This window comes from Sphaerodactylus townsendi, linkage group LG08, assembly GCF_021028975.2.
Source record: "Sphaerodactylus townsendi isolate TG3544 linkage group LG08, MPM_Stown_v2.3, whole genome shotgun sequence".
NCBI lineage: Eukaryota > Metazoa > Chordata > Lepidosauria > Squamata > Sphaerodactylidae > Sphaerodactylus > Sphaerodactylus townsendi.
Window position 1 is genome coordinate 56072573 of NC_059432.1, and position 24581 is coordinate 56097153.

The window sequence follows — 24581 nt, forward strand, 5'->3', positions numbered from 1 at the left end:
GGGGGTGTTGGGTCGGCGTCATGTACGCCGACCCAACCCCCAGCGTGGCCATGCGGAAACGGCCTGAGCTTGATCAATGTTATAGGTTGTAATTCAGTCAAATTAGGTTCTCAAAGCTGCATTAATTTAGATATTTTCCATAATAAAGAGGCAACAAAAATGGGTCGATCCCATATAGCTGTTCCACTAAATATTACCCTGTTTACTTTAGCCTCTATTCCATATGGCCATGTGATCTTAGCATTGCCTTTTTGTGTGGTTCTTTTTTCCTTTTCTTATTAGTCAAAAAGCTGAATGGATCCAACATTGTGTTGCCTTTTCTTGGCCAATCATCATAAGTCCCACAGAAAGATTAGTAGCACTGGAAATGGAAGCATTGCAACTAAGGATATGTTGCTGCTGTACATAGTGGATGTACTTTAAAGACTGTATAACATAGCTCAAAGAATTCTGGTTAATGAATATCTGTCATCCCTGCATAGTGGGCAGTGTCTTTGTTATACATACTAGTGAATGTAACAATCAGCTGAACAAGACAAGACATCCCTAGTGCACCCTTTAGCTTCAGTTAATATTGAATTATTATTTTGGCAGTAACAGATGGTACCATGAGTGTTTGGCTGATTCCGCATGGGCCAAAAACAGCAGTGTGAAAATGGTGTGAAAATAGTGTAAAAGGATTTAAAATGGTGTAAAAGGGTTTATACTGTTTTCACACCTTTTTCACACCACTGTTTTTGGCCCATGCGGAACCAGCCTTTGTTACATTCCACTTTGAAAAACAACAGAGTTTATTCAAAATTATATAAATGGAAAAAGTGGATAAAAACAGAAAATAAGAAAGTGGTTGTGTTATAGCTCATGTAGAATAAAGGTTCTCAGACCAAATAAAATTTAATGTCTGTTTTAAATATCTTGGAATATATTTATTTTAATTTTGAAATAAAATATTTTACCTACTTTTATTTTTAAACTATTTTAAATTCAAGGTTCATATCAGGAAAATATATGGTATCAGGGACAGAAACTGCCAGTAATATATATTGAGTGTGCCTATTTTCAGTCAAAACTAATGTACTTCTTTCAACATAAAGAACAAAGTGCAGTCCTGCACTCTTTGGTGGAAGTCACAACAGCGTGATTCCACTTTTCAAAGAAGTACAGATTCTCTCACAGCATTTTAAAATGTTATTTCCGAACTGCTTTCATCTACACCATTATTATCTGCACTGTTAAACTTAGCCCTTTGATAAAATATCATTTATATTTCCCTGGACAGCTGTTAGCAAGACTTGGCTTTTTTGTAACGTTGTGCCCACTATTTTCTTTTCCATGGCAGGACCAGGAAAGAAAATGGCAGGCACAACTTTACAAAAAAGCCAAGTTTTGCTAACAGCAATCCAAGGTGATATAAATGCTATTTTGTCCAAGTGCTAAGTTTAAAGTACAGATAATAATGGTTTAGATAAAATAACATTTTAACATTTTACAATGCTACAGTAAAATGGGAAGTGGGGGAGGGGCAGGCACTAGGACCAGGCAGAGCATTTAAGCTGAAAGCCGGTCCTGGAAGATAAGGCAGATTTATCCACACATTCTTGGTTCTTTATGTTGAAAAGGGTATAGAGCTCAGATTAGGACCATCAAGGTGAGACCTGGATTTATTTTTGCTGTTAAAGGACAGGGTACATTTATTAACTGTATTACCATCACTTACTATATCTACCCTTTTTTGCCTTTTAGATACCATTTTGGTATATTGTTATCCTAAAACCATAATTACTAGAATCCCTGAATGTCCATATGGATGGGAAGTTAATCAGCTGGCTCTTGGTGGGGTTTGCTACAATGGGGTCCATGATTCAGGATATTACCAGTTTACAATCCCAGATTTGTCACCCAAAAATAAGTCATACTGTGGAACCCAATCAGATGTAAGTAGACAAAAATAAAACATTTTTCTTCCCTAGATTCCATGGTGATTTGTTCAATACAAAGAGCGCATATTTACAAAATGATATGCGCAAGAATGCATATCTGCAAAATGATTTATATTTTCTTTGAAATAGAATCTGAAGAAAATGCATAATTTTTTCAGTTCTGTTCCTTTTCAACAATGTTTTATATAAATTAATCATTGGCATTGATGTTAGAATGCAAATACTCATTGCTGTGAGATGTAAAAACACTTGTATTTTTATATTACACACACACTTGATCTTAGCCAAAAGGCTCCTATCAGCTATAAGTACTGTTATTTTTTAAAAAAATCCATTATTTCATTAATTCTTTTAGACATTGAAATGAATAAATATGTGAACCATCCCCATAAATATAAAATGCTGAGCAAAAAAGAAATGTGCCACCTTAAACACTTAACTCAGTGAACTGAGCTATTATATGCAAGAACCTTCTCCATCAAATGCCATGATTCTGTGCTTTTGTTCCTTCTGTGTTGTTTTAACATTTGAAGACATGTGGCTATTTCTTCCACAATGTTGAAAAATTAACCAGTTCACAATTTATAACCAGAATCATATTTGCTTTGTAAAAATTTATCTCTGTATCTTTCTTCTGGTGCAGTTTAAAAGTTCCATCTATCATTTCTATAACTCCATCACCTCCAATGACACCTCAGTGATTGTGAAGAGTCAGCCTGTGAACTATTCATTTACATGCACATATCATGCAAACTATTTGGTGAACCATGCAGCCTTTGACCAAAGGTAACTCTGCCTTGATTGGTTGAAGCTCCATCTCTTAGAATATGCCTCACTACACTTTCAATGGGGTATGATTTAGTCATATGACATTTTCTGCCTCTTTTAGAGTGGCAACAGTTCATGTGAAGAATGGCAGCTCTGGTTCATTTGAAAGCCAGTTGTCTCTCAACTTCTATACTGTAAGTATTTTGCTGATATCTACAGATTCACAAGGTTGGTAGGAACTGGATGGGTCTCAGTCTTGTGGAATTTAGGACCAGAAACTCTGTCAGTGGTGCAATGGTGACATCCAGGAACTGCAGAAGAAGAGTTTGGATTTATATCCTGCTTTTCTCAACCATATGGAGTCTCAAAATGGCTTAAAACTCCTTCCCTTCCTTTTCCCATAATAGACACCTTGTGGGGTAGGTGAGGTTGAGAGAGTTCTGTGAGAACTGTGGTGAACCCAGGGTCACCCAGCAGGCTTTGCATGTAGGTGTAGGGAAACAAATCCAGTTCACTAGATAAGAATCCACTGCTCATATGAAGGAATGGGGAATTAAATCTAGTTCTACAGATTAGAATCTACCTTCTCTTAACCTCTATACCATGAGTGCAGCTTATAGATGGCCAGCAATATTGCTGTTCGTCACATGTGTATTTGGTGTACTGCAGAACACCAAAATACCATAGAACACAGGTAGAACTTTTAAGGATTCTAATAGGTGCCTACAGGAAATTTAATGGAAATTTTATCATGCAATTACGCCCAATTGAAACTGAAACAATATATTATTAGTGCTATCTGCTATGTGATTACTATTTCACTCATCATTTGGTGTTGTAGTTATTAAATGATGACAACCACATATGAATTTATATACCACACTGAAATACAAATCCACACTGAAACTCAACATTGGATATTTATAGTCACAGAAAAGCTATTTTAGCAGTGCCTGCTTTCTCTTCAGTTCTTTGGTGTTGTGCCTGTAAAGTATATGTTATATGCCATTAAGTTTTTTTTACTCATTCTGGCCCTATGAGTGAATGACTTCCCAAATGGCCTATTGTTGACACCCTTCCTTTATTCCATCCGGTGTTTTCCTTTGTTGAGGCTGTAACTTCCTATATTAGTAGTTGTTCTTCTTTTCATACTGCCTTTAACTCTTCCTAGCATTATTGACTTTTCCACTGAGTCTTGCCTTCTCATGATGTGACCAAAGTATGATAGCCTCAGTGTAGTTATTTTAGCTTCTAAGGAGAATTTAGACTTGATTTGATCTAGAACCAACTTATTTGCCTTTTGGCAGTCTGTGGTATCTATAAAACTCTCCTCCAACAGAACATTTCAAATTAATCCATTTTTTTCTTGTCAGCTTTCTTCACTGTCCAGCTTTCACAGCTATATATAGTAAATAGAGAATATGATATGATATCATTACCTTGATCTTTGTTCACTATGATACTACTTTACACTTAGGGATCTTGTCTAGCTCCTTTATGGCTGCTCTTCCTGGTTTTTGTTGTCTTTGGACTGTGTTACAATAACTTACTTGCACCATTTTCCTTCTTAGAATGCCAAGTTTACAACCAAGAAGGAAGCCCCTTTTATAGTTGAAACTGCAGACATTGGTTCAGATATATTTGCTGGAGTAGAAGCAAAGGGCTTAAGTTCCAGGTATGGCTTTTAATATCAATCAACCCACTAGGACATTATCATTTCTGCATTGCTCACATCTGTTTGATCTTCCCCAGGTTTAAAGTAGTCTTGACCAATTGTTGGGCAACTCCCTCATCAGAGTATTTCTATCAAATCCAGTGGCCTCTGATAACAAAGGGGTAAGTAATGGTCTGATTGTCTCCAAATTAGACTTCTTCCAATGAGATGGAGTACAATTGGATAAGTACATCTTACAATACATAGGCCATTGTGAAAGGTAATGGTGTGATCTGTAGGTGGGACTTCTTATCACTTGTAGTTATTTCTTTAAAAAAAGATAATCCAGACATTCAGAAGAATCAGTAGTACAGCACTGACCTAATTAAATGCCTTGGTGGCTGTTTTGGTAAGGGGGGAAGGGAAACTGGCAAGCTCCTAACTAGCAAAACCCAGGAAGACCTGAACGTCTCCATGTGGCTGGTTCCAGTTCTGCCATTCTCTGCCTGCTGGGATAAAGAGGGGGGATGAGCAGAAACTGGTTTTTGTATTGCTGGATGCAGAGGGCAGAGGAACCAGCTGCAGAATAGGGACACAAGAAGAGTCTTCTGAGGAGGGAGTCAGATATGAATAAACTTTAGCTCCCCAGTAAATGTCCTCCCCACACACTTGTTCAACCTCATGCATCCCTGCTCTATAACTCCTGCTGTCCTCTGTCTATTTGTTGACAGTCAAAAAGAGAAAGGGTAGGGCACATGCTGTCTCTTATAAGGCTTGCATCCTCCCCTCACCCAAATGCATGACAAAGGAGACAGTGTCATGATATCTAGCTGTCCCCTCTCCCTACTGATGCAAATCAACTTCTTCCCAACTATTCCTTATGTAGAGGGTTACTTTTCTTTTAATATAAGAGCACTTAAGATTCGAAACAGATTAGCACAGTCCCAGAAGAATTGTTTGATTATCTTGAATTTCTAATTAATTCTAAGTTAAAGCATATGTAAATAATTCAAGTGATGAACAAACTCCAGCTATATAGAAGCTTGGTGAAATAGCTGCGTCTTACAGGCCCTGCGAAAACAATTCAGGTCTCGCACGGCCCTGATCTCACTGGGGAGCCTGTTCCTCCAGGTAGGGGCTAGGGCCATAAAGATGCTGGCCCTCATAGTAGCCAGCCAGATATCTTTTGGGCCAGGTTTTCCAGATCATAAGATTATCAATCTAGTTTTTATATAATGACACCAAATTAAAATGTACATATGTGCTTGGTACATAAGAATTGTCGATTAATGGGTATGATGTTCCAAGGACAGAAGATATGGCATTCGCACATTTCTTTTTTTCTTTCAAAAAATGGAATTAAACATTCAGATATATTTGGTGTAGTACTGCAGCCCATGTGATCTATTTCTGCAATAGCCAATATGGTCAGTGGTGGGATCCAAAAATTTTAATAACAGGTTTCGATGGTGACGGGATTCAAACATGGCGCCGCCGCACACACACACCTCCAGTCCCTATTGGGCAGGGAGGTTGCTTTAGTAACCCCTTCTCGGCATTCAGAAAAAATTAGTAACCACTTCTAGAGAAGTGGTGAGAACTGGTTGGATCCCACCTCTGAATATGGTGCAATGATGTTATCATAGTAATACATTGTAACTGTTTTCATTCTCATACTATCTGCTGTCATGTCTCTCAGGTGTGCAACAGATAGCTCCATAATAGTACATGAAAATGGGAAAGACAGCCGGGCTACCTTCCAGTTTAATGCATTTCGGTTTCGAAATGTTCCCAAGCTTTCCAAGGTGTGGCTGCATTGTGAAACGCACGTGTGCGACAGTGAGAAGTTCTCCTGTCCTGTGGTAAGCTCTTTATGTTGTAACCAGCACTACTGCCTAGGCTGAAAAACTGTGACCACCTGTTCCCAGGTTCCATCAAAAATTGGATATTGGTTGCAGTAGTAGATAGCTCTCTTTAAACCTGTTTAAATTTCACTATGCCATAAGCCAGTAAAAGCCTTAAGTGTAATGCACACATTGGGGCGACAGTGTTCCCATCAGTGTTCTCATCAGGACCAGTCACTATATTTCAGCCTAAGTTATCACACAGTACTCTTGTAAAGACAATATGAGAGATGTATTGTTGAAGATGTTCACAGCTGGAATCACTAGGGTATTGTGGGTTTTCCAGGTTGTATGGCTGTGTTCCAGTAGTATTTTCTCCTGATATTTCACCTGCATCTGCGGCTGGCATCTTCATGGCCATACAACCCAGAAAACCCACAACACCCTAACAATATGAGAAAATTTATAAATGCTCAGAGAAAAGCACGTAGAGTAGAAAAGTAAAAACAAATGGTTCTGCTCACTAGGGGGAGCCAGAACATATTATCAAACTGTGCTTTTGTACATAAAAATGGGTTTAGTATTTCTCGATGTCAAATCTAGGCTGAGGGCAAAATTAGAAGTGTTCTGTGATTACTTTTCCAATGACATTTTTATTGATAAATTGTTAACTAGTTTTTCATATTATTATTTATTAAATGTTTTAAATGTGAATGTACGCCGTTCTGAGCCTGGCCATGGCCCAGGAAAGCAGGATATAAATGTTTTAAAATAAAACAAATAAAACAGATTTGACCACAGAAGGTATGAATTCAAGGGAAGAACACCAGCATGGGGGTAGGAATGGTTAAATTCTCTTGGAAATATTTTTGTGTTTAAAATTGCCCTTTTTATTCCCATAATTTTTATGACAAAATGGCTAGCAAAGAGTTAAATATTCCCTTCCCTTGAGAGCAGCAGAGGCGTAGTGGTTAAGAGCAGGTGCACTTATCTGGAGAACTGGGTTTGATTCCCCACTCTGTCGCTTGAGCTGTGGAGGCTTATCTGGGTAATTCAGATTACCTGTGCATTCCAACACACGGCAGCTGGGTGACCTTGGGCTAACCACAGTTCTTCCAAGCTCTCTGAGCCCCACCCACCTCACAGGGTGTTTGTTGTGGGGGAGGGGAAGGGAAAGGAGTTTGTAAGCCCCTTTGAGTCTCCTTACAGGAGAGAGAGGGGGGATATAAATCCAACTCTTCTTCTTCTTCCTCTATACTAGTATTTCCTTAAATCTAGCCTTGTGCTACCATTCTGTTACAATGATAGAATAGCTCTACCCCCTGACAACGATTTTCCTTTTAAAATACGGGAAGCAATCATAGAAGTACATCTAATCTGTAGTTCTACTCTAAAGGACCCTTGATAAAAATCCTACATGGAAGGATAACATCTGGTGATGGATAAAATGTTTTTTTTGTGTTTATAAATTGTGCCAAATAGTTCAGCATCAGTCTTAATGCTATTTGGATGACAAAAGTGTTAGCTTTCCAAATCTTGCCTAATAGTTGACTCTGCTGACTGATGGTTTGACTAAATTGTTGGGAAAATCTGAGCAGGAAGCATGCATAGGATTACATCAGAAACAAGAACTGTTCACCAATGAAATCATACCCACTGTCAATTCAAAATCAGTAATTATCATCCCTTTCTCCACTCTGGTGGATAGAAATAAATTCTTCAGTAGGCAAAGTCTTCTTCTGATGATGAAGAGTTGCTTTTAAAAACCCAATTTTTCTGTACCTTTTCAAAAAGAAGTCTTAAAGCAGTTATCAATTGCCTTGCCTTTCGCTCCCCACAACAGATACCTTGTGAGATAGGTGGGGATATGAACATTCAGAGAGAACTGTAACTTGCCCAAGGTCACCGAGCAAGCTTCATGTGGAGGAAGGGGAAAGCAAACCTGACTTCCCAGATTAGAGTCCACCACTCTTAACCATTACATCACTCTGGTTCTTACATTCCCATGTTCCCACATCTTTTTAGCAATGTAAACCATGTGTTTCAAACTGAGGAGTTACGTTTCACTCGCCCTTTCGCAATAGTCATTTGTTTGTTTGTTTGTTTATTTATTTGGGCCTTTTTATCTGGTTTTTTTCACTCAAGGTGGACTCAATGTGACTTACAGTATCGCCCCCTCCCCAATCTAACAGAAATCACAAATATTTCAACCTATCAACAAAACTATCAACAAAGTAATGTACAGGAAAGGAGAAGGGCATAGCAGGGGGAACAGTCAGCCTTTGAGGGCTCCAATCTTCCCCCAGGCAAGTAGGCAGACGTTAATATGCTTAAAACCCTGACTTGAGGACAAACAAAAAAAGAGTCTTGTGACATCTTAACAAGTAACAAATTTATCAAAACATAAGCTTTCAAAGGTTAGAGTCCACATTGTCAGATGTTTTAGATGGATTCTCAGTCAGCAAAATACATATAGGCATATAAGCAAATGTTTAAAAAACATAAAATGTGAAATTGTGACATTTCCATGCAAAACTCAAAGCTCAGTAACTATCTGGGCTATAGTTGTTAATCATGAGTTAGGCTAATTGTATTAGGTATTTTAACACCTGTAGTAATCTCACGGTAGTTAGTTTTAGGTCATTCTAAGCTTTTGTCAAAATTATTAATGAATTCTGATTTAGCAATTTATTACTAGATGCTCCCTTTGAAGTTAATTTAATGAACAGTGGTTACTTTCAGATCAGCAGTTCTGGTAGACTGAAATACCTAAATTAGTGAATGTTGCATTTTTTTCATGTTAAATTTCAGTCTGTTTGTTTGTTTGCATAGCAGCTAATCTGTTTTGCCTTGTGTAGACTGCAAAATGGCACTGCTGAAATATAATTGCCTGTTGGAAGATGAGCAAGTGAATGAGGGATGAAAATTTGACTGGCGTTAATAAATCCTATAATACTGAGTAGATAAGCAAAGAATACTGACATCTGGGTTTGCTACAGAGAGTGGTCCCTGGACTGAAATCTCTATGAGCAAATTAATGGTTTCTAGTAAGTAATGGTTTTACATTAGAGTGCTGTCCGTAAGCAAGGAAAACTCCAAGGCCTAGAAATGCCATTGTTCAAGAAGGATTGCAGTTAATTGATAACTGGGAAGGGACTGTGATAGAGCATCTGCTTTGCATGCAGAAAGACTCAGGTTCAATTCCCAGCAACTCCGCTTAAGGTAATCAGGAGCAGATTATGTGCAGTAAGGTTCTTGCAACTTCAAAGAGAATTATTAAGCGCTTTTGGTCTTTTCTCTGACATGCAGAATAATGCATTTTCAATCCACTTTCAATGCACTTTGCAGCTGGATTTACCAAAATCTTGGTAAATCCAGCTGCAATTGCAAACAATTGTGAATGTGGATTAAAAGTGCATTATTCTGCATGTGCAGAAGGGACCTTTGTTTCAGGGCATGTTCTGCACTATTCCTTATTTGCAGTGGGGCAGGCATTACCCATCATCTGGCTTTTTGCTTGTGTCTGGGCTTTTTGCTGGGCCAACTGGCAAATCTGTCCCACTCTGGCAGCGACACAAAATTAAAATTGTGGTATTAAGTAGACTTGCTTGCCACACAGAGAGTGGAATGTGAAAGCAGGGCTAGAGAAAATATGTTCATACAAGGAATATTGCCACATTGGACATTCACCTCTACTACAAAGCAAACACCTTGTGCATAACTGGTGAGGTAGTAGCTAAATAAAAGACTTCAGGAAGCTATCAACCACACCAGTGTTTTCTGTGCCTTTCTCTTTTGGGCTGGTCAGGTAAAATTCGCTCCCTGGGAACTAATCTGGTCTTGCCAATCTGCTTCACACCGCTGGGCATTATAATTTTAAGTATGCCTGGTGTAAATCCTTCAGATGTGGGTCCCTTCTGCAGCCTACATGGGACAACTGAGACACGTCAGTCTCTAGTCTACACAAAAATGTTGTTTTACATTCAGAAAATTCTACTTTCAGGAACCTGTGGGAGAATATATCATTTGCACCAACTACAGCCAAGCTACTCGCTTGTTGTGTATGTTTTGCATGGAAAAGTCATCCTAATTTTTTCCCCCTTCCACCTGTATATATTGCACTGAAGGATTAGTTCATTTTATGCATGTGATGATGAAATGGGCTTCTGCTTCCATAAATCCATTAGTCTTTAAGATGACACAAGACTCCTTTTAGATGTTTGCTGAAACAGTAAGACAAAGGGATTTGCTTGGAAGCGTAGGTAACCCTCAGCACCTCTATGAAATGGAAATGAGATGCAACAAGAGTGCTCATTTATTCACACCCTTAGTGCAATTATTGGCTACTGATTCCATCTGCAACAACTTGTAACTGCAGTCTTATATGCACTTAAAAGGGAAGACCTGCATCTCAATTAGCACACACCAACTCTCACAGAAACATGTTTTTCTTCTACTACATAGTTGTTCCCAACCCACAGAAGTCTAGCTATCAAAATGGACAGGGTTAATATGAGATCATTTCCTTATGTCCTTATAGTGTGAGAGAGTTTATCCTTTTAACCCACGGGGGGGCGGGGGAGGGATATATTTAGTTTTCTGCATTTCTCCAATTCTGCAATTAACATGGCAACAACTTGTTTTCCCTGTTATTTTGAGACATGTTCAAAACGAAGACAACGTATGGAGCCAACAGGAGGGGTTTTAATGGCTGAGCTCACTGTGAACAGTAAGTTTGCAATACTTCTATTCAGGGGTAGAATGTTATATTGGAAGACAGTAATACTCTCTAGTTGCATGACATGAAAAAATGTACAGTGATTCTAGGTTCAGAGCCAGTCGCAGAGGTTAGCACAGCCCACATATAACTGGAGAGCGCAGATAAATCTACCATTTCCCAGTTTAAAAATGCATGCCCCCCAAACATTGCCCAGTTTCCCCTCCCTGCTTGCATACACCATAGTTCTTTTTATTAACACTATGGAGTTGAGCTGTTGAAGCCTCAGTAGAAATAAGGTTTGCACATTTCTACTGTTGTGCCATGGTCAAAGCAGTTCTGGACAGTCAGTTGACATCATTGTTAGGAGACTAAAGATTTAAAAAATGGTGTATAACATTAGCATACACTAAGTTCTAAATTGGGAAAAATCAATATTCAAATGAGACAAGGATGGTGAGGGTTGTAGGTCTGGAGGCTCTCAGTCCTAGGATCCATACCAAGGTTCTTAATGGCATACACAGCCTCCAGGTTGTACTATGCTCAGTTTCCAGTAGGCATTATACATGTTCCAGAATGCACTTTGGGTTTATTGTTTTTTTAAGTAGTGCTCTATTATACTGGGTGTTGACGGTCAGATCGTTATCTGATTAAGACAGAGGTGAAATGGAAGAATGGTTCAATGAAGAAAAAGGGCATACTAAAATGGCCCTACCCTCAGAGATGGTGGATTTAGATGGAGTTTTAAATGATCTGAGGGATATTTGCAAGAGGTGATAGATGCAGACCTGTTAAGGTTGTCATGGTTGAGTAAGGCAAATGGTTTGTTGAGGGCAATTAATACACTTGCATTGTGATGCAGTCTCTCACTGGTCGATTCTGCACAACAAAAATGAAATGTTTTAAGGCTGAAATATAAAACATTTCTTGTTGGAATTCTGATAGCTTCCATTTTGAAAACATTTTTCCCCCCTTACAACATTTTATTTTGAAAATTCTAAGATTTCTTTTCCCCTGAAACATTTTCCAAACATTCCCTGCTTGCCTATGCGGAAAGTAGGAAACAATTCATTTTTCTTGCCCATTTTTGCAGTCTCCTTCGCCCCTCTTCTACACTGATACTTTTGATTCTTCTGACGATCGCCAGTTTAGGGTGATTCTCTGGCCACCCATCATTTTGTGATGTCCCCCAAGCACATTTTCTCTCCTGGCAGAAAGACTGTTTGTGATTTTCCTCATCTACATTTAGTAATACCCATTGTCAACTTCCCCTTACAGGAAAGTGCATTTTTTTGGTCTCAGGAGGATTTGATGCCACAGAGACATGAGTATTCAAACTATTGAATTCTTGATGTGTCACTTTATGGTGGGGCAGATTCCCATGGTTATTAGTATTATATTATATTCTTATACTATTATATTCTTATTTAAAATACCATTTCTTATATGTATGATAAGGGGTTGTGATTTGTTTGAACAGTATTGTACTGTAGTGGAGAAAAGAAGGGGGGATGTGTGGGCCAATAATATCTGCTCTTGAAAGCCCTGAAAATTCATCTTTGCTGTGTGTGTGTGTGCACTGACCAATGGAATAGAAGCAGACAGGCAGCAACACTTACATCCAATCAGAAAGCCTGGAAATCAGCACTTTGAAAAAATCTTCATGACTTTGAATCCGCACATGCATATTAAAAAAAGGGGGTGGGAAGCATTTTCTTTCCAGAGGAGCCAAAGCATTTTACATAAGCTAAAATGTTGTCAGAGTGTTTTTATTTGGCACAAGGAAGAACAGAAACATAAAAACAATTATTTTCAAAATGTTTGCAAAACATTTTGCAAACATTTTAAAGTCTTTGTGTGCAATGGACCACTGTCTCACAGGGCCTTTGCTCCTTGGTATACACTGGAGATAAAGACCAGAGCAGTATAGGAACTTGGCTTGTAGAAGTGATGAAAGACTTACTCTCAATTTGACTAAAGATGCTGAGGAGTTTATTAGCATCCTTGTCTTTATGGATGTGTTCAGAATGCTAGAATTTGTGAATGCTAGAATTTGGCCCACACATCCCCCCTTCTTTTCTCCACTACAGTACAATACTGTTCAAACAAATCACAACCCCTTATCATACATATAAGTAATGGTATTTTAAATAATGTTAAGTTTGAGCCAAGCCTTTCCAGACTTGTTAAGGTCAACTGAGATGAGCTTGTGATACTACTGACCAGTCATCAATACCTCACTGGAGGGAAAGCAAATATTATTTAGAGGAAGTGAGTGGTTTTCTTCCTCCTCCCCCCATAGTAAAGCAAACATTCTCTGGCAAATGTATTTCCACCTTTCCATTTTGGGCAAAAATTATACAGAGTATCATGGTAAAACAGTCTTAGACACATCTGTATTAAGTGTTCTTCACTGACTTCTTTCAGCTGATCCTGCAATCTGGTTATACCATAAAGCCAGCATTGATAGCCCTGGTGGATGATCTGTAAAGAGTAAATAATACTTCTGTGTCTTGAAGACTTCAAAACACAGAAGTATTATTTACTCTTTATAGATCATCCACCAGGACTATCAATGCTGGTGTTTTTTTTGACACCATGCATCAGCTGGAATAACTGATGGGTTCTTCTGGTCTTATTATTGAGTGATTCCATTTCTATTTGGGAGGAGGCGCTTAGAGCTGCAATTACTAAGATGAGCCAAATCCCACAGGGTATGTTCTCTACGCTTTCTCAGGGGGTCAGTATTGTCATACATTACTGGATCATCCAGAGCAATATGCTCTATTTACCAAAGCAGTTGAGAGCTGTGGTGTTTATCCTAAACTAGTGCTCAAGTGGATAAAATGGAATCTATAAATGATGGTGGCAATATTGATGGGAAATTCCCATTCTTTTTAGAAGGGGCAATTTTCCTTTGATCTGATTTGAATTTAATTTACTATCAGCCTTTCAAAACACAGTCTATGTCCCCTGGGCCTAAAACTACCTGGATGCCTAGGTAACAGTGGTCACCAGAAGGATCTTATTATCTTTATTCAGACGTTTGAAGCTTCTTAGATTCTCTGTGCTTTATAGGGCTGTCCTTGAAAACAACATGGAAGATTCGTGTGTGTGCAAAGTGCTGTCCAGTCACAGCCAACTCATGGCAACCCTGCAGGGTTTTCAAGGCAAGAGATATTCAGAGATAGTTTGCCATTTCCCGCTCTGCATGGGCTGAGAGAACTGTGACTAGCCCAAAGGCACCCAATAGGCTTCATGTGGAGGAGTTGGAAACCAAATCCGGTTTTGTAGATTAGAGTCCTGCTGCTAATTAGCCATTATACCATGCTGGCACTGAGGAAGCTTTAGCAGATATAAAATGTAAAATATTGAAAAATAAATAAATAAAACGAAGGCATTCAACTTTGTGGAACAAGCCACATTTTTTTTCAGAATATAGTTTGTAATAAGTGTGTTTGTAATCACCTTAGGGTTTTTTTTTTTCATTCTATGTTTCTTATGAATTTTCTGCTTGTTATTTCATACAGGTAGAGGTTTATCCAGAAATTACAACATTTCAGGTAAAATTTAAAATACCAAAACTACCACAAGCTATACATTATTCAGCATTACTTTGTCAGCATCCATGAATATATTGTATTGTGCAAAGAACTCTATTAGATGGCAAATTTTTTGGGAATTGTAATAGCTTTTAAATTTTGCTCACAATTAAATTTCTTTTCCTCGACATTATGTTTATCTCTAAGTTTTTTATGGACGTAGTCCTCTAAGCCCTGCAGAAATTAATAGATGGTCCAAAAATGGTGATGTTCGGTAGACTGCTTCCAAAATGTAGTCTGAGGGTACTTCTCAGAGCTACAATTTGTTTCATAATTCATCTCTTTGCAAACACAGTCGTTAAGATCCAGAAGCTATATGAGGCTAAAAACCAAAACAAAAAAAGTTTTGGAAGTAGCAGCAAAGGGAGTTAATGTTGTTTTTTTGTTCAAAAAAGAGTGTCCTGACCAGGACATAGAGCTTTTATAGGGGTAAGCCCTCATTATAACCTTCTCTAGCCTATTCATGTTCAGGGATGTGTTTGCTGATCCTCAGCCAGTTTCTGTGCACTGATTTGTGGCTCCTTCCAAAAAGGTGGGTGGGTCAGATCTGCTGCTGGGGGTCATGCTGGTGGATTTGCCATCTCCCCGGGATACATGCTCCAGTGCAGAGGTGAATCCACTTGGTGGGCAGTCACCACGACCCTCCATGGTGGTGGGATGTGGTGCTGAACCCCATGATAGCATCCTTACTCTCCTGCCACCCTTGCTGGCACAGGGGTGTGGCTGAAACAGGAGCTGAAGCTAGTTGGTTTCCCACCTGGCCATTGCCCCATTGTTCCAGCTGCAAGTGGGGACAGGACTTATGCCACCTTTTTTGTTGGCATACAACCATTAAACCCATTGGGGGGGTTTCCTGAGGCAAGGAGGCTTTTTCATGTTTTTATTCTCCCCACACAGCTGGGAATGACAGGCTGACTCCTCATCTAGGCACCCAGCCTTTTGGTTGGGGCTGCCCATCTCTATGTGAATAAAGCCAGGCTCCAAATTCTGAAGCTCTGACCTCTTTGCATGGTACACACAATGATCTCATTAGTATTGGTGGGTGGTCCTGTTTTTCCATCAAGGGGGGTTCGCTGGTCTGCTTCTGATCATGTTCATAGAACTGATATCATTATTTTAGAGATTGCAGGACGCTCCTAATTTGCTTCCCAAGCCCAGTTTCTATGTGCTGATATCGGCTAGCATGGGGCTAGTATACCTGAAGGACCACCTATTCCATATGAACCTACATACAAGCTCCAGCCATCTTCAGAGGCTAGATGGATGATGGACTTCATTGGTCATGACAATTAAATTTTAGAATTCCCTCTGTCCCTGTATCATTGTCTTCAAGCCAATGAGTGAAGATTTGTTTTTCTTTTGATGTTCTCTTTAATTATCCTTATTAGCCTTCCTCCATGTTTGCATGGTTTAATTTGTTTTTACATAGTTGTATGTATTTTTAGTTTTATTTATATTGTTAGCCTTGGAGACACTAAGATGGGTGGGAAGTTGGAATATAAGTGTATTAAATAAAATAAACTGTATTTTGATAGGTCAATGGTCCTGCATGGTAGATGTGAAATTATGGGTGTTCAGGCTAGTTTCATTATGTTGGTACAGACATGTCCTAACAAAAAGGGTGTGTTTATGTTTGGAACAACTCTGCCCCCTTCCAATTGGCTATTGAAGTACTAAAAAAGCTGGGTTTCAGTAATCCTGGTAAGATGCTCATAAAATGATGCAGTCATCCAGGAAGATTTTTTTAAATTAACATATAGTTACTTTATTCAGGAGAAATACAGATCTTCATAGAGGTTTTTTTCTAGCCAGCTTATCCAGAGACATGAATAATGCCTGGACTATAACAACTCCAGATTGTAATATGATAGAATTAATAGAAAAACATGAAGAACTACAAATGACATTTTAAAAAAAGTTATCAATGTGGGCTTATGATTAGCGGAAATTTAGGAAAATTTGAGACCATTCTCTTATACTTCTGCTGTTTTTTGTTTTCTTCACAGTTATTCTGTGCCATTTATTCCTCATGCTTGGAGTCAGAGCAGTTCTGCTATAATACTCAGTCCAATGTCAGCTGCTGATGCATCACCCTCTTGGTACCCAAGCGCTACAAAGATGGTTATTTTACTCATTGCAATATTTTACAAAAACATTATGTTTTGTTTCTGCAACACTTGAGAATTACAATGACAATTTCTACCACATGTGCACTTTTTAAAATAAATTTCAAGTCAAGGGGAATAACACTATAACAGTAAAAACAAGATAACTATCAGAGTTTTCCAGCTGCTAGTCAAAGACGGCTGGCAACATCAGTCTGTTTCCTGACTGCTGGCATCAAAGAAGCTAACTATTTCTCAAGACTCTTTGAAGCACCAATCAAGTGTTGTAGGGATGTTACCTTAACTCTCATGGATTTGTGATGGAGATCTCATTTAAAAATACAATAGAGATCAATTTAGTCGGTAGTAGACATAGATGTTCCTACCTTTTACATTTAGTAGTTCTTAGATGTGCCACAGTGCAATTTCCTTACCAGGTGAGGTGCTATTGCAAGAATACATTACCAATCATAAATTAAAAGACTTTGCTACATCAAAAGAATTATGACAGGTGAGAGAAGCCTTGCATAACCAACACATATTACAGAATGAACTCTATGTATGCTGAAAGACTGTGGGCCCAACTATCTGTTATATAAGGGAAACTGTAGTTGTTTTTAGCCACAGGATAGGGAACTGAAGATCAGAGCTGCAGACTTGTGCAAAGAAGTTATTTCACATCCACTAGGCACTTCCCTGATAGAAATCGCCCCTTCCCAAAGCAGTTTGCTAGCCATGGGGGACTTGGTACCCATACTGTACTTGTCTTTCCCCACCACTGCTAATCTTTTTAATTTCTATTTGTTGGAGCATCTCTATGCTACTTTTTCTCCCTGAAAAGAAAAAACAAAATAGCTTACAGAAAGTTCCAAGTTACATTACCATTTAAGCCAAATAAGACAAAATACCAAGATACCTGGACTAGTTGATCTCTTATGCCTGCCTTTGCGGAGGCCTCAGACAGCGAGTCTGAGGCTAATAACTTAAGGGGAGAGATTTCTATCATAGAAACAATGCAGGGCTCAAGGTATTAACCTCAGTGTTCCCAGTGATACCATGTCTCAGCTCCAGTTTCTTCATTCCTGTTGTTGTGTTTTGGTCTTAATCATTAGCATTATAAGATCACGATCAATGGTTTCCCACTTCATGTTTGCCTACCTTTGGAGTGCTGCTGTAAGATCAGTGTTTTATATTGCAGATCCTTTGGGGAGAAGTCAACAGTGTCAGAATGCATAACATTTGGTGAATGTAAATGTGAAATGTGTAGCATTCCAAGTCATTAACTATGTATTTTATTCTGGGATAGAGTTTCTCAGTATGTGACCTACATAACCCAAGAAAAAGCTTGGAGTGTGGTGGAAATTTTGCCCAATTAAAATTGTGATGTCTTGTGATGTACCTTCAGAGATTTGTTTAATGTTTTCTCCATATTATTGTGAATTGATAGTCCTTCAGATTTTTATTAGACTATGACTGATGAAGTAGTTATACTTCAGAACATTTAGTGTTTATTGGACAGTATTGAACATTAGACCAAAAGACCATATCCATGCACGCGATAGTAGAGGGAGTATTTCATCAAATGAAGTAGAGGTGCTTCCTCAACTTAGATCTTTGACTTTTGGACCTATGGTTGATGTACACATCGAGTATATACATTTAGTTGCAATTATCTATGTTTGCTAGATGTGATGAAAGTTGAAAAAGATAATGAAGATAATAATAATGAGATAATCTCATTATTATCAAACTGAAAACTCTTTGATTCATGTGCTTTGTCTAATCTTAAAGAGTTCTTGATTACGCATTAGCTAGATGGATTTTGTCTTTACTGAAAGGTACAGATTAAGTTCATAAAATGAACTTTCTGGCCATTGATGTTGAAACAATTATAAATGTTTGACTGGATGAACCTTTGATCTGATCCATGGGGGGGGGGTGGGTGGGTAATTTTCTTATAAACTTATTGCCAGGGAGATTTAAATTTCAGTATTTAAAGCGTTTTTTAATTAAATAGTTCCTCAGTTATTATGTTGATCTGGTGAATCATGGCTCCTTTTTCTTTCAACAATGGAGTTTGCAGTTCTGAGGCATTCTAAAAAAACCTTCCATTTTTCAAAATTTTAAAATCTAATGTATTGATTAGACCTTTTCAAATCATAACATATCCATGAACCAACTTTAGAGAATTTGTCTGAATAATGCACTGAATTTGGTGCCTTAATGTAAGCATATTAATGTAAGCTATGGCATCTTGATGTCTTGAGGCTGCCTTCACACATTTCATGACAAGAAGAAAGGGACAGCTGCAGGCAAAGAGACAGTGCTAGCAAAGAAGCATGTCTTGACACTGAAGCAATGCAAGAAATAGGGTTTGGCTTGGTTCCTGGAAGTCCATTCACATGTCTTACCGTCCTATAATATACAAAACACATTTGCCAGGGGTGCTAGCTTACACATGGAAAAATGATGTTTAAGGTAATGGAGAACTGCCTCTGGGGGGCACTTTTTCCAAATTTTACATTGCATTTTTTGGATTTATCAACTTTGTCCAAAATTAAGTTTTCAACAAAGTCCAGTGAGTGAAGCAAGCCCAGGCTTTGTTTGTTAAATAAAAATTAGGGCCAACTTAGCCCAGCGGTTCCTTCCTTAGCATTGCAAATAAAGAAATTAAAAGGACCTTTGAAAATTTACTAATCAATGTTGTTCTTGATTTTTTCCTGTTGTTTGTCATAATATACCACTGTAAAAAAATAATGCTCTACAAAGGGATCTTTTGCTCAAATGTACCTTTTGAATTTCCCACTTTTCATTTCCATTTGAAAATGTTTAAGAGAAAACCACTACTTCTGAAATTGTGTACAATTACTGTGACTATAAAATAACTCCTATTCCATTCTGGGCCTTCCCTAAATATTACAGGGGACTCTGGCTTTTGTGTGAATATCCACTCCCATGGCAGGGAAACTTAACTGGGTTAAGTTCTAGAAGTGCAGAAAGTATCTTCATTTTCTAAAAACATCTTGGAGGGAATATATAAGATAATATGAACATCAAATCTATTATTTCTATTCACATCTGAGGTGTAATTTAGTTTATTAGCAGAGGAAGTTCTTTTTTTTCTTGGAATCTTTCAGTTCATTCAGATCAGATCAAATTAAATCTTGGAAGATTTAGTCCATTCTGCTCACAGTTACTTTGCACAGCTACTGAAGGATCGTAACTTCTGTACTCTCACAGTGATATTAGGGAAAAAGTCACCAGTTTCTCCATTTATTGTGTGTATATTAAATGCCATCAAGTCACTGGGATTTTCATATTGGGGAGCAAAATACCTTCAAATAGCCATAATGCCATGTTTATTATGCAAGTCCATTTTGCACAGCAATCAATAGTATGTGAAAGTGCTGCCTTTCTGAGTATCAAGAAGATAATGAAAATTAGCATTAACAACTTTAAATATTCAGAAGGATCAATGGAGTGTATTCAGTTAATATATGAACTAAAGCAGCAGTCTGTTGAGGATATGCATGACCCTGTGCAAGTTGTCCCTTGTTTTATTACAAGAGCTGCACTTTCATAGGTCTTGAAGCATCTGTTTTTATTCAGTGTTGGAACTGTGGATAACTTATTCTATGGCACTGCGAGGGAACATATAGATAAAATAAAGGCACATTTCATACACTCCTTGGGAAGAACAGGATAGCTTCAGATGTCTGAAAGCTTGACCCTGCTAAGACTCGCATTATAGTGGCCTTCAAGAGTAACTTGACATGACTCAAGCAAATTCTTGAGAAGAACAGTGCAAATCACACAATAACACTGTAAAAGGTAACAGGCTATGTTTAAAGTATTCAGCTCTCCCCTCAACTGAACCTATTTGCTTTCCTAAACAATAGTTTTAAAAATACTGGTACATTAATTCCAAATAGTATCACTTGTGTCTTCTCTGCTTTTTGATTACTGATCTCTATTGCTTTACATCCCTATTTATATTGGAACATCATTTTATTGTAGATGACTTTCACATATCACTTTTCTACCATTTTTTCAAAATGGGAATGGCATTAAATGTTCAGACACAGTAGTTTCCAGAGGGGTAGCTGTATTGCTCACTGGGTACAACAGTGAGCTTCAAATCCAATGTAACACCTTAAAGACCAACAATATTTGGGGCAGTATGAGCTTTCAACAGACAAAACTCCCTTCATCCAAGATATCGAGTATCTGATGGAAGGAACTAACTGACTATAGAAAAGCTTATAGCCCTCACACCTCCCCAAATCTTGTTGTTGGTCTCGAGAGGTGCTACTGAATAAAAATCTAAAAAACATGATTTGGATCCCTACACTTTTGTTCTGCACAGCATACTTCTCTCTGGGCCATATAGAAGCCATCTCCAGGCTGCCAGGCCTTGCTTCCCTCTCTCTTTAGACACAGGCAGCCCAATCCACAGCCTTGGGAAGGCAGGGGATGAGCCACCACTTTCGCAGCACCACCCCAACACCTCCAGAGGGGCTTTCTGGTGGCATGATCCCCTCCCCAAAAAATCCACTGACAGAAAGTGTTCTATGGGGCTTAATAGACTAATTTAATGGCCTAGGCCATGGCGTAGAAATGACTGCAAACTCAGTGTGGAAGCCGACTAACATTGAAAGCTGCACCCCTGAGACACTTAACAATGCTTGCTATGAACATTTGATGCTTCCTTAGGCTAAGATAGACTATGAGTCCATTTAAACACTGACTGACAGCAGGTCTACATTTACAAACAAAAGTGCCAAGATGGACCCATCTGCCAATGCCCCTACTGCACACACAGCACTTGTGTGCAGAAGAGAGGTGGCCACAGCAAGTGCTGAGGTCAGCTCAGCATATTTGCCCCTCTGCTGGGGTAAGTGCTGGGGTAAGTGGGGGGATCCACCAAGCGTAGTTCACTTCAGCCCCCCTACTCCAGACTGGGCTGTTAAAGGTTCATTGAAAAAACCTGAGTGCACGAAAAAGCAAGCACCACTGCAGAAGACTTTGCCAGAGATATAAGGATGTGTGAAGCAAAGTATAGCTTCCAAGCCAGAGAATTACTCAATGCATCCATCTGGCACTTTGTTTGTAAATGTGGTTTAGCCGAACAGCACATGTTTTGCATGCAGCTGATCCCAGATTAAAAACCAGGCTTCTCTTGGATTACCTCCTGTCCAGTCCAGTGCTAAATATGGATTTATAGTCTGTGTCTTAGCCTAAGGAAGCATCAAATGTTCATAGCAAGAAGCATTGTTAAAGCTACTTCAATAATTTTTAGCATAGTCACTGTGGTTGAATGGGAAAAAAAAAAAGCAGATTGGAGGGAGATGTTAACAGAATGAGGCCCTTCACAAAGAGGGCTAGAGTGTGTAAGCAAAGAGATGAGGGTGAGAATATTGAGAGTCTGATAATTTCAAAGAAGACATGAATTTGACATGAAGGGAAGTTGTGGGGAAGGCAGTTAATCCAATTAAGTAATAATGGCCAACGTGCTTTCATATCCCAATAATGGGGAAACATCCAGCCATTAATCCAATTACATAATATGGCAAAATGCTTTCATATCCCAATAATGGAAACATATCATATGCCACAATGGAAAAGTGTTTTGCATTCTCACAGACTGACTCTAAACAGATGTGTCACTTTTTGGATCATCTACCTTAATGGACTTCAGAAAGTATAATTGGAATTATTTTTCTTACATACAGAACTCTGTATAGTCTTACCTCCACATTTTTGAGAGGGCCTCTCTACATCACAGTGGAACTCTGGCAAAGGCATGTTAAATCCAGCTTTCCCCTTTCAGCCAGAAAAGTTTGTTGTTGTCCTTTGCCCTGCCAATTTGCAGGAATGATATGAAACTAGAATTGCATCATGTAACCACAACAAAAAATAACTCCCTAAACTATTTCTATTGGAATGAAAGGGACCTATAAGAGTGATGGTATTAAGAGTAATGGTAATTTTAAAAGTATTAAGAACAGCCGGTTATGAAAATAATCTTTGGGAGCCTGATATGACAGTGGGCAGACTCAGAAGCAGAACATAAAAGCAGACTATATTCCAGTCCTGGGTTAAAAGAAGGTAGATGTTTTGCCTTGGGTCCCAAATAACAGCATAATGGGTACCAGGTGAGACCCCAAGATCTTTAGGGTGGTGCCCAAATATGTGACTGTCCAAGTATCTGCCCAGCTTCATCTAGTCCTGAATTGCCAACGTATTTTTTTTTGAAATAAAAGCTATCCTTGCAACACTTCATACAATGTTAAACTATTGGAGTATTTATCTATATATTTCATTTGGGCTTGCTGAATTCTCCTTTAACATCCTGCAGTACCTCTGCTTCTTCCCTCATGACAGAAAGATTGATACTGAAGAGGGAAATTTCAAACCATACAATTGAGGCACAAGAGGGTCTTGCTACTTTGATTTTTTGCAGAGGGGTTAAGAACTAAATGATCTTAAGGCTAGATTATCTTTTGGTTCATTTCAGCTGCCTGATTCACTGAAAGCCATACCTTTATTCTTATTGTTCCTCTTTCTTGCAAATGATAACCTTCCAACGGACTGAAGAGTTTTGCTGTGACCATAGAGACATGGATTTGGAGGGCTATAAAAGGAAGGGGCGTGTAATTAACTTTCCTACCAATATTGGGACGGAAAAGAAAGTTCCAATTGTTTCTATCCATTAAATATTCAGGGGGGAGTGCAGTGAGCTAGGAGGAAAAGGCCAATTTCATGACTTTAATAATTTGTTAGCCCAGTTATTGAGTATTTCATTTGGATAGTTACGCCTTGCTGTTATTGCTTTAATGGGACCCTAAAGCTCCCTGCACAGCTTCAACTTTTCCTCTCAAATTTTATCCTCCACAACAACAACACTGTGAGGGCACATAACATTGAAAGAGAGAATGATTGGCCCAGGAGTAACCCAGGAAGATTCAGGGGGCAGTGGCAGGATCTGGGTCTCCCAGATCCTTGACTATAACTGCTACACCATGCTATTAATTAGAAACTGTTAGAGTTAGAAACAATCCTGTAAAATGCAATGGGAGACATGGTACTTTAAGAGTTGTACAATGTGCATTCCAGCAACCTGACAACTCTGCCACAAATTGGCCAATCTCCATGAAATGTAAAGTGTTTCCTCCACTTACTCTGAAAGTTGCCACCCAGCAGCAAGGGGTGAGGAGGTCAATACCAGTCAGCTTAACTCACAGGTGAAAATAGGGACATCCTTGTTGCATTTCCTAACTTCTACTTGCATCCCAATAGCCTCTCTTCAGTATTACACTTTTCCAACTTCTGTGTGTCATTTAAGCTACTCTGAACTACAATTTTCAAAGCATAATGCATTAGCTTAAAATAGATCTTGTCACATTGCAGCAGTTAGGCAGGCTTGCCCCTGTTTCCAACTTTTATGGGGAGATCACCAAAAGAAATCTGGCGTCCAGTATGCAAGAGGCAGGCTGTGGCAAACCCCTCTGTTCACTTCCTGCCCTGAACATCCCTACAGGGTCATCTTAATGTGGCTGCAACGACAGCATTTTCCACCAGCATGTGTGTGTTATTATTGTATATATAAAAGTTTTATAATTTCATGTAATTGATCTGGATACATTCATCAAATAGCGGCCTCTCAAACAAGTTGAAGCTTACAAAAAAGAGATAGGAGATGGTTTTGGGAAAAACATTGGCTTCCATCTCCCACATGTATTTAGCATCAGTTAATGGATGGGCATTTTGGGTGAATGGAAAAGAAACAGTATACTAGTTACTTTTGTACCAAGTGAATGCATTAATGCACATATGCACTTGAGTCAATTTGTATCTGCCTCCCTGCACAGTGTGTGTACGTGTGCACACATACACACACTGTGCCAGTCATTCTCTCTTTCAACTTTATATGCCTCACAGTGTTGTGAGG

General features: G+C 38.7%; 2 protein-coding genes across 2 annotated transcripts in view; both read left to right on the forward strand.

Moving 5' to 3' along the window:
* The window catches only part of TECTB (tectorin beta), an 18334-nt gene extending 1685 nt beyond the window's left edge, over positions 1 to 16649 (forward strand). Inside the window, exons 2-10 of the mRNA XM_048505818.1 lie at positions 1744 to 1934; positions 2584 to 2726; positions 2830 to 2902; positions 4280 to 4383; positions 4461 to 4544; positions 6062 to 6224; positions 10866 to 10935; positions 14454 to 14486; positions 16532 to 16649. Coding sequence (XP_048361775.1) covers positions 1744 to 1934; positions 2584 to 2726; positions 2830 to 2902; positions 4280 to 4383; positions 4461 to 4544; positions 6062 to 6224; positions 10866 to 10935; positions 14454 to 14486; positions 16532 to 16584 — 914 coding nt within the window. The 3' untranslated portion in view covers positions 16585 to 16649. The remainder of the gene's footprint in view (positions 1 to 1743; positions 1935 to 2583; positions 2727 to 2829; positions 2903 to 4279; positions 4384 to 4460; positions 4545 to 6061; positions 6225 to 10865; positions 10936 to 14453; positions 14487 to 16531) is intronic.
* GPAM (glycerol-3-phosphate acyltransferase, mitochondrial) overlaps positions 1 to 24581 on the forward strand; it is a 121187-nt gene that overhangs the window by 15772 nt on the left and 80834 nt on the right.